Source organism: Necator americanus, chromosome II (genome assembly GCF_031761385.1).
Source record: "Necator americanus strain Aroian chromosome II, whole genome shotgun sequence".
Taxonomy (NCBI): domain Eukaryota; kingdom Metazoa; phylum Nematoda; class Chromadorea; order Rhabditida; family Ancylostomatidae; genus Necator; species Necator americanus.
In genome coordinates, this window is record NC_087372.1 from 19,150,908 (window position 1) to 19,165,045 (window position 14,138).

General features: G+C 42.8%; 1 protein-coding gene across 2 annotated transcripts; it reads left to right on the forward strand.

Moving 5' to 3' along the window:
• Nucleotides 1-409: 409 nt before the first annotated feature.
• RB195_018437 (uncharacterized protein) lies at nucleotides 410-13,617 on the forward strand (the record flags this gene model as incomplete). 2 transcript variants are annotated; one of them, XM_064185897.1, is made up of 4 exons in its annotated part: nucleotides 410-519; nucleotides 9,894-9,975; nucleotides 12,683-12,776; nucleotides 13,498-13,520. In XM_064185897.1, 4 exons carry the CDS (start codon nucleotides 410-412, stop codon nucleotides 13,518-13,520), a joined length of 309 nt encoding a protein of 102 aa, XP_064041778.1. The 2 variants fall into 2 exon arrangements, with proteins under 2 accessions (XP_064041778.1, XP_064041779.1); XM_064185898.1 differs by having other exon boundaries at nucleotides 473-519; nucleotides 12,683-12,796; nucleotides 13,498-13,617.
• Between the last annotated feature and the right edge of the window lie 521 nt (nucleotides 13,618-14,138).

Below are 14,138 nucleotides of genomic sequence, written 5' to 3' on the forward strand. Positions count from 1 at the left end.
TCGACTCTCTTCCTTTGTGATTTTTTTGATTGTGGTTCATTTGCTCGTCTCTTAGATGCACACTCGTGTTGTGTGTTTCCCCCATTATGTCTGACACAAAATATAATATCTCATGCGATTGAATGAGATGTTTTATTTTCCACCTTCTTCTTCATCTTTCCCTCAGCGTCGTTAGCGGTCCCTTCTGTCATCATTTGTTGTCATACGTTACATTTCATTCCTGCATCATACTGGCACTATGTGCCGTAGCCGGGAGCTCTTTTTTCTTTGAGAATGATAGAATACGCTCCTTGCGAAAGTTCCTATTAGGTTGTTATTTTCACACTTTTATCTCTTAAGTGCGATTCAATTTATGATGCGCAAACTCTCAATTCTATTTCATTTCTGTGATATTTTTCATTATTTTAGGATGGCAACTTTAAAAAATTTTTATTTCGTGATCGTCGGCCACAGCGACCAACCTCTGTTTGAGATGGATTTTCCAACTGGAGAGCGGAAATCTCGTGAGGTAGAAAACAGGTGAAAGTGCTTCTGTAACCCTTAGGGCATTTTTTGTGCCAATTCACTATCAGCTATGTGCTCATCATTATACATTCGATATTGATCCGCTGTTACGACCCTACCCTCACTTTTGAATGGTTAACGGAGTGACCCTTGTCGCCTGAGCTGTCTCGGTCCCCCCCCCCCCCCCCACATCCGAAGAGGGTAGAGGAATGAAAATATTGAAAGACATCGCAAAATCCAAAATTTGCAAATGACAAGTACCTTGTATCTAAACTTACACCCCGCCAGGAGAGGCTTCACCTCTTGTACCAACGTTAACGCGCCGCGAAATTGGTCGAAAAGTGGTACACCGAGTAACTATTTCCTCCACTGTTTCAGAGAAATAGGCTCAGGGAAAGACAGAAGGTGAATGCTATACGGTGTTTCACGAATCATAAAACGAACGAGAAGAATGTTACAATAAACCGTAATGGAAGGTAGAAAGGGAAGTTTGATCTCAGATGAGGTATAAAACTGGAATGTGAATTCTTTTAAATTTTTGTCTTGCCCCTCACTTGTATCACGACTGATATTCTCCTTCGTCTGTTTAAGGCTAAGAGTTCGGAAAGCTCCGTATAGCATTAATTTTCTAGCTTCCTCCGAGTTTATTCCTCTGAGACTACGGAGGAAATAGTTACCTGCTACACTACTTTGAATTCCTCTTTGATCACTGTACGAAATAGAATAGTGTGAAGTGTATGGAAATGAAAAAAAGTAAAAAATTCCCCATTTTACTTCTATTGTGACAACCGAAATACAATAGTTGAAAATAACTCAGCAATGTTTCGAAGAAGTCATCCACGAACAGACAAAGAAGTCATCTACGACCAGAGCGACGATGTTCAGCTAGAGCGTGTTTCCAGCTGCTTGCAAAAATTTGCTGATATAGTAAGCTAATATCTCCACTCAGAGGAAATATCGCCATACAGTTAAGGGTATTTGGGAATACACCAGTATGCAACAATTTAAGCTCAACAGTCTTTAGCAAATTTATTAACGTTTCACTTCCGCTGAGAATTTAAAAAATTGAGCGTTTCCATTTCAAAGCCCATAACTTCGTTGAGAGAAGAGTTGACAAAACGTCGAAACTTTTGTCTGTTCGAAACCAACAGATAAGTCCTGCATACCAAAAGAATCTTTAGGACTTCACCGGAAATCCGTACCACTCCAGCTTCGTGGGGTGATGCCTTTAAAGGCATCACTCCTCGAATCTGAGGTGGTGCAGATTTCAGGTGGAGTATTCGTATACGGGATGGGAGACTACGGAGAGGGGGGTGATTCCGTCCATTTCCTCCTAATTGCCGTAAAAAACGGCCCGGAAGATGCGGCGCCGCACACGGCTGGCGCGCTCCAGTCGAACTCCCTGTAGAAAATAGTGCGCCAAAACGCCTGAAGCCGTATCTTCTGGGCCGTTTTTTGCGGCAATTAGGAAGAAATGGACGGAATCACCCGCCTCTCCGTAGTCTCCCATCCCGTATACGAATACTCCCCCTGAAATCAGCACTACCTCAGATTCGTGGGGTGATGCCTTTAATAGAAATGAGTGGGGTGGCGCACAATCAGTTGTAGACTCTCCTGGCAGCCTGTCAGAGACATGGTGAAGGAGTGCACGCCAACGATATCGTGCTTCTCCCAGGTACTTTTCTTGCGGTAAACGGATAACATCGCATTCCTTGTTCTCTTAAGTAAATAATCAGTCTTTGGTTTACTTACTGATACTCTAACAAATATTTCAGTGCCTCTTCTTCATTTTTCAGTGGGTTGTTCGCACCCTACTGATCATAGCGGGTCTAGATTTTGTCTGCTTTATCGTACAGACAGCCTATTCCGCATGCACCGATTCGGCTGCACGTAATCGATTGTTTATTTTTAAGAATCGTTCCCTCTTCATGGCCGCATGTCTGCGGAAGGGATGTAGCGAGATTGGTAAGAGGTCCGTCCGTAATTGCACGATCAGTCGATAGTTTGAAAACGCGCCGGTCCCAACTAAGACCTTCATCCCTCCTGCGTCGATAAATTGCTACCAGACGTGTCTGAGAGGATAAAAATACTGATTTGACATATTGCCTGGTCCTCGCTAGTTATTGTATAGGTCGCGTTCATAAACCTCAACGATTCCGAATCGCATTCAATTGCGTCGGCGCATCCCAAGCGGATGATTTAGTCTTGTATTAATAGTTTGAAAACATTTGGAGACGTAGTATAATTATACCTACAGATAGACAAAAAGGGACTAGAGGGGAAGGCACCAAAACGTGCTCCAATCGCTACCTAAGCAGGTTCCTTTAGGTCTCGGCCAATAATTGGGGTTGCTTGATCAATTAGATCAATTAGCGTGATCACTGCAATTGACAGATTATCATTTTCCCTCAAAATTCAACGAGCGAATGGCTTCCTAGCCTTTGTTTGGAATCATATCAGCTAAAAAATCTTTCAATATTCGCCGTAGTTTCCTATTCCTTGGAGATTAGATTGACTGCGATACATTTTTGAAAATCGAAGTATATAAGGCCTTACCAATGGGAGCGATCCATTGGCGAGTTGATTGTGGATTGCAATGGGAGGAGAGACCCTGCACAACTGTGAAAATCCTTGTAAAGTCCCGAAACAAACGAACACTGAAGATGTGCGCTCTGCCTCACCTACACCTCAAGAAACCTAATTGGGTAACCATTACGACTTTTTTAGAGCCCCCTTCAGCTCCCTTTTTCCCAACTGAGAGGAGGGTAAACTAGCCGAGAACGGTCGTAATAACTAGAACGATCTGTAGGAGCAGAAAAAAACCCAAAGGTCAGAATATGCGAAGTGTTTGAATTGCTGTGCCAAGGTGTATGTTACATCATTTGAATGGGGCGCATCAGGAGGTATCCAGAGCGGTTGTCAGAATATATTCTTAGGGGTTGCGTGCGTCGATGATGACCTTTCCACTGCGCAGGCAGGATGCCCCGCCCATCTACATTCTGCAGCTGAACTTAGGCAGATTGACTAAAGGTCTAGGAACTCCGCAATGCCATGATGACAGTTGATGGTGGAGATGAGCATGGAGTGGTGTAAAAATCAAGGGATAGCTTACTTCTTATCTGATTAAAAACTTGAGAAGCTTAGAGTTTGGTTTTATTCGCTTTTGAAATCCTACTCGTAATCGCCTTATTTTTTTAGTTGCATTATCTCGCATCTTTCTAAACATTGTGATGGGGCGAATTGCGGAAAGGTAGACTCGCAGCTTGACTTCGTTGGTGATAAGGGTCGACCACAGGCATTTCATTGAGGAGTCAAATGCAGAAGTGGCTTTAACGCATCTTTGCTGAATATCTTTCTTTTACCTGCCGTTGTTCTTCCGCGTACAGCCCAGGTAACAACTCATCGACGAGCTCTGTCGGTTGTCCTTCCACTCTGATTCCCGTTCGAAGTCTCGAAGAGATCCACATCTGCTTTCATTTATCAGAGCGTAGACGTAGTCCATAGGCTGCAACCACCTTCCATACAAGGTTGACAACTTCGCTTCGGTACAAGGTTGAAGTTTTGTACTGCTTTCCGCGAATATAAAAGCATCGTCGGCATACTCGAGATTGGTCAAGGGGCCTCCTGATGATGCTAGTACGATATCGGCAGGACACTGATCTACTGTTCATCAAATGATGTCGTCGATGGTGAAATTGAGCAGGGAGGGTCCTGCCATTGCCCCTTGTCTTACTTCAGTTACCACCTCAAACGGTGTTGTATATCCGGCTGGTGTTCGAACTGCAGCACTTGTTCGTTGATTCATGTCATAAAGCAAGCGAACGAACTTTCCTGGTACTCCATCGGCGCGGAGCGCGCTGAGAAGACGGCCTCGGTGAGGAGAGTCGAAGGTGGCTTCAAAGTCCAGAAACGCTAATTGCATTGGCTTCGAATACCGCTGCCAAATTTCGATCACTCTTCTGACGAAGGACACCCGGTCAGTCGTAGATCGGCCAGGACGAAGGCCAACTTGCTCGTCGGGCGTTTTTTCTTCGCGATGTTTAATGAGTCGGTCCAGGATAATGCGCTCCAATACCTTTTACATAAGACGCAGCAAAGAAAGGGTCCATGACGGATAACTTCTCGTGGAGGGGAATTATGATAGCGTGTCTACACGAGTCAGGTATCCTTTCGTCTATCCATATTGAACGGATGATCTTTGTCATCTCACGAATCCCAGACGGAGGAAGATATTTCAGCATTTCTGCGCCAATCCTGTCGTCTCCACCATATTTTCCATTCTTCATTTCTTGAATACGGACTAGAACCTCCGTTCAGGAGCTGACGGTGCTTGCCGGTTCAGCAAGGTCCTGAAGTGATTCCTCTAAATTGAAAGGGTCGCTTCACCGACAGCCACTCCATTGGCAGTGTTAAGGACAGCAGAACATCTTTTCATTTTGCCGCTATACTGTTTTAGTAAAGCATAGGCTTTCCGTGGGTTCTTGTCTTTCCACGCTTTTTCAAACTCCATCGCTCCTGACGTCTACTCGTTTTCGCTGTCTTTTTGCAATTGGGGAAGCAATTTTCTTCTCAGACGCCTTTCCTGGCCAAAACCCCAGTGCTGTGGGCGACGCATAAAGAATTCCACGTCGATTTCGTCCCCGCAGGTGCGAAGGCGAACTTCATCCGCGACAATAGAAACGGGAACATTTCTCCCGTGCAGTGTCCCTTGTTCTGGGTGCACATAGTGATGGAATCTGCATCGCAAAGCTTCTTCCTGGTCCGGATTCCAACATGAATAGATACACGTCGGTGGAAATCCGTTCTGCATTCTTCGTGTTTCAGACCTACCATGTCGGTTTCGGTTGAAGAGGAACTCCTCGGTTTCTCTTGTGGAACCATATCTTAAAGCTGAGAAGAACTGGATGGCGGTCAGAGTCGAACGCGACGCTTCAAACAGCTCTAAATTTTCGAATATTTGACTGAGGGATGTTCCTCGCCAGAACGTAGTCGAGCCGAGTTTTTTGAGTCATCTTCTGCTTGCTGTGCTCTTCAGGCGTTAAAAGGGTTGATCACTGTCGTGTGAACTCATGGCGTCGATTATTCCTCTTAAAGGCATCACCCCACGAATCCGAGGTGGTGCAGATTTCAGGTGGAGTATTCGTATACAGGATGGAAGACTACGGAGAGGGGGGTAATTCCGTCCATTTCTTCCTAATTGCCGTAAAAAACGGCCCGGAGGATACGGCTTCATTCCTTTTGGCGCACCACTTTGTACAAGAGGTCCGATTAGAGCGCGCCAGTCTTGTGCGGCGCCGCATCTTCTGAGACGTTTTTTACGGTAATTAGCAAGAAATGAACCGAATTACCTCCCTCTCCGTATTCTCCCACCTCATATACGAATACTCCACCTGAAATCTGCACCACCTCAGATTCGTGGGGTGATGTCTTTAAGCGTGGAAACGATGATGAGGCCCGTTCACACAAGTCGACCAGACAGTCACAATTGTCCGATGTGTGCTCCGCTGGATAAAACCATTTACAAAGCACATCGGGTTGTTGTTCAAGTCCTATCTTCGCGTTTGCGTCGATTCCGATAATGGCCATCTGCTGGCTTGGTATTTTAGACATCAACGAATTGAATTCATCGTAAAAGGTGTCCTTGGTGTTGTCATCAGCGGTTTCCGTAAATGCGTAAGCACTTATGTTTTCCGAGTTTTCGTCTTCTGCGATCCCGGAGTCGTACAAAGGTGTATCTAGACGACGTTGGGCCAAATTCCTCCACCAGGTTGTTGTAATCGTTCCGCACAGCTATCGCACAGCCACCTATTTTGTTCTCGCCGCAGTATGGTGTAATTTTCGATGACGGGCCGATCTCTCATGCATGTTTCCTGCAGTGCAGCAAAAGGCACACAGAGATATCGCAGAAGCCTAGACAGAACGGCTTGTTGGAGTTCACTCGATAGTGTTCGGCAGTTCAGCGTGACGAAATTAATGGTTGTTGCCAGAGATTCCATGCTCGCTTCAGGCAGTTGACCTTTCAGGTTTTAGGCTTTGGCGATGTGCTGGGCGACAGCACCTTTTTGCAGTGGGAGTCTTTCGTCATATAACAGTGCGCGTTATGTAGTTTCAAAGCGTACACTCGAACGGCTGATTGCGTTTAGTAAAGTAGGGCCACCACGTGCAATCAGACTTGTATACGCGACCCCTGCAGGCATATCTTACGGATAAGATGCCGCATAATCGTCAGCCAACGATTGTTTCTAGCCATATCGATTTCTAAACATGGAAAAATATGAAGTGGTACATACATAAATATATATTTATAGATCGGCAACTAACAAGGGTACAACTTCAAGCCAAATTTTTACTCGTACAGAAAGATAGAAATCGTAACTATTAGAATATATATTATAAGTATAGCCGTAGTCTTCTCCGTAACAAAGCAACGATATTCACCCGCCAAATTCATGTAGAGCAAGCTTTGAAATATGTCAATCAGTTTGAACTCAAAATGCACCTGCGGCCTATACTCACCTTTATGAAGTTTATTGGCATTGCCTCCTCGAATTATGAAAGCCGTGGGGTAAGTATCTGACATTGTGTAGTTTTATATGGTGGGTGTGGCTTTAAACAAGATGAGCGGAGGTCACAGCTAACATCGCATTTAGTTGCCCTCTTAATAAATAAGTCGGTTTTACTTTTGCATTCTGTTATTCCATCATCTTTCTGTCATTCTTGGAAGTATTACGTCCTTTCCATCATTTTTATCGGGCAATCTTTATTTACAAAAGGGTTTCTCATTGGCCAGACCTTCTGTGAAAGAAATGGGAGGAGCTAAGCTTCAGTTCTACACTTGGAGAATATTCAAACTTTAGCTTGAAACACTCCTTCGATACCAATATAATATAGACACAATTTGAAAGTATTACTCGAAGAATAGGTAGGTGTTCCTCCTCTTTTCCCCCAGCAGTTAACAGAATGATGTTTTAACATAAAATGACGTGAACGACATCATCGACTGATGAAGGTAACGTTCCTCGTCAGATCATATAAACAGCTTGCTACTAACCAGCAGTCTCCTTACATTCACAAGGGAGAAACCCAAAGAAAATAGGCAGTACTTCCTTAATGTAGAAATACAGTGGTCCAATGGTGAATGGAAGACACTAAGGTTCCGAAAACCAATCAACCTCGCAACAAAAACATTTTACTACTAAGAAGTCTGTGGTTAAAAACATGTTTAGGACAGCCGTAAGGGTGACATCAGATGTCCAGGAGCGGAGTGCACAACATGTGGGGACCAATACATCGGCGAAACAGGCGACCCCTTTGTGTTCGCATTAAAGAACATCTAAAGGGGATGAAACAATCGATGCAGCAACTCCTCTCGGAGCTCACCGCAGACAATGTCATGAAAATGTTCCTTTCTGCATAGCTGTCACAATTCTATCGTATGAACACGAAATTATGGCTCGCAGAACTTTAGAAGCGTTTTGGATAAATGCAAAAGGTCCAAAAATGAATAGAAAGGAAGAATGTTTAGCCGTGACCAACGAGCTGGCTCTGGTTGGTTTTTGTTTCCGGGTGCAATATCTTAGGCGATGATGACTTGTTCTGGATGAGGCATTTGAGAGGATATATTGCAAATGTTCTTACTTTCCAGGCTCTGGCGAAGGCGACAACGCCGAAACATTAGCCGTAATAAAGTTTGTAACAATCTTGGCTGTTGCTTAAATTTGACAAAATCAAATTTGACTATCGGCAGCTACTACTATTTAAACAGTCGCTTGCATGCGTGTTTCTACTTTCTGAAGAAGTGATGTTACCATCCTGAGGGAAACGTGCGAAGAAGTAGACGCGCGGTGTCGTAGAGGCGAGACGCAGCAGGGCCAGTGGCCACGGATATGAAACGGTTGCCACGTTACATTTACCTTTTGCAACATCCACACGAAGTTAACTGCGTGATACTACTGCACCAAAGAACACCAATTCCACACCACTGGATCCATCGCAACCAATTTTATAGGTATCTGGCGCCAGGGCACCAATCCGACGCCGTGGAACCCGTCACACCCCATTTTATAGCTGACCAAACCACAACACATTTTTTTTTTTGCACTTCGATGGCTAAGGTGAAAGAACAGACTTGAAAATGGAGGTCGAAACGTACGAACATGAGTTTTTTGCTTGGTTTTCTACCTTTTCCAAACGAAGTGATATATATCAGAAGAATGCTTATTTCACACTCTATGAGAAAATATATAACATGGGGAATGGGGGAATTCTTCTTCAAATGGACATCCAGGGAGGGGCGCGGGTGCACGCGTGCAAGTTGTAGATTCTTAGATTCTCCGGCTGTGCAGCCCGAGCCTAATGATTAAGCATAGGGGAGGGGGAGCACGCCAACGATAGCGCGCTCCCCGGCCCTTTCCGAGAAAACTATTTCCAGGTCAAGCGGTTACGTCTTTAGGTACGTACTTCCAGTTTGGGACTTCTTGTGGTGAAAGCATATTCAGGAATGCTGAGAAGAATGTATGTTACTGGCTCATTATCATCAAAAGCATCATTTCTTCACTGATCATTCTTAAAAGAATAATTAGAAGATGGGCGTGATGGATGCGTTTACCGTGTTTGCGTGAAGAGAATAGCATAAATATTGAGTATCTACATGCAGCTGTGCCTAGTTGCGATCCCTGCGATCAAAGCATTCGACTTCAAATCAGAATCGTAGACGTCCTGCGTTTTTGGCCACATTCAATGACTTCCTAAGATCAGCTGCTGTGCCACATATGCGTACCTAGCTATCCTGGCAAATCTGGGAATTTCTCAACCGCCGGAAAGACAAAACTGTTGGTTGTCCCTGAGTTACTCATCTATGTACCGTGTAGATATTGTTACTCCTACTTCTGAGCGCAATCCGCCTAAGGAAGGGAGCAGTAGGAAATTGGGAGAATAAGCTCTCTATCTTATTGTGGTATTACTCTAACATTAATATATATATATATATATTGAAAGTTTGATTTAAAACACTCAACAGATGGTGATCATTTTCATTCTCACTAATCTATAGAAAAAAATTCAAGCAAGCTCTTTGTATACATGGCTCTGTATGGAGGTATGTGTGAAATCGGTGGTCCATGTAGTTTTACTACACTTCTGAAACAAGTGAATAGTAAAACTTTAACATATAGAAAGAAAAGGAGAGCTATGAGCCAGTCATGATGTCCTTGTCTCCACCTATTCCTTCATAATACTCACCCAAGCCATAAAACTTGAAATATTCTTTCACTTTTGCAATTACTCTAGTTTATACTTTCAACTTGCACCTTTCATTTTTTTAGGTTCATGTTCATGAAACGTAAATATGATTTTTTCAACTTGCATTGATTCTATCGTAGTGATTGCAGGCATCTCAACCAATTCATAGCTCACGCAGCTCTTGACATTGTTGATGAGCAGTCTCTCACTAGTAGCCACATGTACTTGAAGGTAAATATGATTTTTTCAACTTGCACCTTTCATTTTCTTAGATTCATGTTCATGAAACGTCATGAGACCTTAGCTGAATTCGCCTGAATTTGATTATTTTTAAAATTATTTGTACCTTTAAATCAGCTTTCGAATCCGAAACGTGTAGTAATGAAACGTGCCTATGCCTTCCCGACGATAGGCATTCACAAAAGATTCATTCATTGATTCACAAAAGCACGCTATTAAGGGTCGCCTTTCGTTGATAAATAGTCATGACATCAAATATTGGATCCACTTGTCAACGGGAGAAGATAAAATCAAGGTTTACTCTGTATTTCCATAGAGTACTGCAGTCGTTGCTTCTCTTCAAACTGTCGTTGCAGGGTACTCAGCGTCTGCATTGTTGTTATTTTCTCCACTTTATGGGAAGCAAATTTGAACTGCTTAGAGCAAACATCTGGTAAAGTCAAAACGACATAAAGCACGCTGCTGTTGCGTAAGCGCTTACGCATTCGAATTTGTATGATGGAGCGGTTAGGATCGAGTGAGAATTCCTGTTATTAGTTTAGTGCGTAATTAATTTCGGAAACGGACCGCATACTTCAAATTGCTATAACTCAACTTAAGCACAACTTTATAAATCGAAATAAAAACCACCAGAAACTACACATCTTTTCCAGCCAACTGGTAATGAATTTATGCCTTTAGTATAAAAACTGATATTACAGGAATCAAGAAAATTATGTTAAGCACTTTCAACATCGTCTGAATTAGTGAATTGTCGCTGACGCAAATGTGAATCAAGGGCTCGAAAAGGGGGATAGTCTGTCGGGAAAGGTATGGGGAATACGGTGGGTGAGGAAGAACTTCTATACCCAAATGGGTCAATTTTTGCCGGGTGATTATGTGGTATATATATATATATATATATATATATATATATATATATATATATATATATATATATATATATATATATATATATATATATACATATATATAGATGTATATATATGTATATATATATGTATATATATATATATATATATATATATATATATATATATATATATATATATATATATATGGTATGTGGCCTTGCGTTGTCTTGCAGCAGAATCGGCCTTTGTTCACCACTGCCAGCCTCAACTTTTGCAACTTTTCATACATATGCTCTAAATCACACCATTAGGACTCTGCTGTAATTGTCTGGCCTGGTTGCATGAAGCTGTAGTGGATTAAACCCTTACAGCAGCACCAAACTGTAAGCATGACATTTTTGGGGTGAAGACCGGATTTAGGAAGTGTTTGGAGGGGCGTCCTTATCTACACACGGATCCACGTTTCCTATTATCGTAAAGAACCCATTTTTCATCTCCAGTTATAATACGACTAAGAAAGGGCTCATTTTTAAACCGAATCAGAACGTTAGAACACGTACTGTAACATGCCTGACGCTGCTCTTCGGTCAGCTCGTGAGGCACCCACTTTGACATCTTTACCTTGCCAGTTTCCGCCAAATGTCTAACTACTGTAGTGAGATGTTCGCCCAGGTCTTCTGCTAAGGTCCGTGTCTAGTCTCCGGAATTGCTTCCAGGCTCTCTCCAGATCTTTATTATCAAGCGACGATCGCGGCCCGGTTTTTCTTCGAGATCAAAACCACTAGAAGCGAATTTTTTTAATCAGAGCTCCACTGTCCGTTCGCAAGGACAGTCTGACCCAAAAGTTTTGCTAAGGTGACGAGTGCTTTTGCCGCGGAGTGTCCCAATTTCAATTCGTAAGGCATTATTACTCGATAGTCGCGTCGGTTCATGATTTCTCAGAGCCCTGGAAAAGGCCGGCTAAAAAATTGGAGCGACAGCTATATATGTAGTTGAAAGAGCAGAAAAAAAAAACCTACAAAACGGTATGTGGTGTTGTTTCCCTTGAGACGAAATAATTTAGGATAAAAAAAATTTATTTACACTTTCCTCGAAACCGAAATTAAAGGCATCACCCCACGAATCTGAGGTGGTACGGATTTCAGGTGGAGTATTCGACGACCCGGAAGATGCGGCGCCGCACAGGGCTGGCGCGCTCCACCCGAACTCCTCGTAGAAAATAGTGCGCCGGAACGTTCGAAGCCGTATCGTCCGGGCCGTTTTTCACGGCAGTTAGAAAGAAATGGACGGAATCACCTTTCTCTCCGTAATCTACGATCCCGTATACGAATACTCCACCTGAAATCCGTACGACCTCATATTCGTGGGGTGATGCCTTCAAGAGGAATAATCGACGCCATGAGCTCACACGACAGGGATCAACCCTTTTAACGCCTGAAGAACACAGCAAGCAGAAGATGACTCAAAAAACTCGGCTCGACTACGTTCTGGCGAGGAACATCCCTCAGTCAAATATCCGAAAATCTAGAGCTGTTTGAAGCGTCGCGTTCGACTCTGACCACGTTTAACTCTCATAGTCAGAATAATAAAAGTCATTGATTGTCTTTTTTTTTTCTTAAGAAGAAACTTCCATGTAAGTTCAATAAACTGGCTCTCGAGCGGTACAAGTTTCCCGTGGAAATCTGAAAAACAACATTACACATTATCTTCGCACCTATTTGATTTGCGAATGTTGTCTAGGAGTATTGCTGAAGTGATGTTAGTGCATCTTATCCATTTCTGATACCGTTTTTTCGATCAAACTATTGTCATGATTACGAGACAGTTGTGGTAGAGAATTTCAGCTGGTCGACAAATTCAATGAGTGGTTCGTATCTGCCTTTGTTTCTGCCGGTCGCATTCGATTTCTCATGCTCCACACGCAACGCTGCGATGAGGGTATACGTCAATTTTTCCAAGTTTGTTTTCGCAAAATATTGTACTTTTTCACTACTGATTATTTTACCTTGAGAGTTTGTCTCAATAGAGGAATCAATGGATTTTGGAAGCACTGTATAATGTAGTCGGCCGAAGTGCTCACCTCGATGTACACAATCGCTAAGATGTTTAAACAGGGAACAGGAAAAGTAGACAACTGTATAGAACCAAGAAAAAAAGACAGTATTCTCCATTCTGTCAGAAAAGTCACCCAAACTTAATGAGACCAACTTGACTTTAAAGCCATCACCCCCTAAATCTGAGGTGGTACGGATTTCAGGTGGAGTATTCGTATACGAAGATACGCACATAGTAGATTATGGAGAGGGGGTAATTCCGTCCATTTCTTCCTAATTGCCGTAAAAAGCGGCCCGGAAGATGTGGCGCGAACACAAGGCTGCGCGCTCCAATCGAACTCGTAGAAAATAGCGCGCCGGATCGCTCGAAGCTGTATCGTCCGAGCCGTTTTTTACGGCAGTTAGAAAGAAATGGAATGTTACGGGGACGGAATCACCCTTCTCTCCATAATCTACGATCCCGTATTCACCTGAAATCCTGAAATATCCGTGTTCACCTGAAATCTTCCTGAACTCCGTACCACCTCAGATTCGTGGAGTGATGCCTTTCTCATAGTCAGAATAATAAGTCATTGATTGTCCCTACTCAAAACAGTTATTTTCAGGAAATGTACGAAACATACATTAAATACTCGATGAACCCTTTCTACATCATCAACTCTGCCATAAGATCTTCTGCATTTGAGCAGAAAGCGGCTTTGTATGGTCGGAAGTATCTAGTCTGATCCGTACAGCATCAAACATTTTTATTGTTTCCGGAATGTTACGGGATCATCTCAGATGGTTATTAAAGTTCATTTAACGATGTTCGTGTGAAATTTACGTAATGCTTTCTATGTGCTGCTTCTTCCCTATCGAAACTCCTGGTATGACTGGTTGACTTTAATCCAAAAATACAAATTTCAGTCATCACACGATGTTTTTAATCTTTTCGTAATGCATATCATTCAGTGTTTTAGATTTTCCTTTGAATAACCTCTGCTTCGGTTTTCTCAATCTTCATAATCGTTTTCTTTATTTTAAAAATTCATCATCGTGATCGGTAAAATTAATGTTTAAGGTTATCTAAGTCTTGTCATCCTTCGCAAATTGTAACATTCTTTATAATAGATATATGAATATTCTACAATTCTAGTTGCGTGGGAGATACACACAGTGATGGGTGCCAAGAAGACCTTAGTTATCGTGCACTGACGTAGATGGTTACGCCCGCAGTAGAATCTTCGATGATTCCTATCAAACTGCG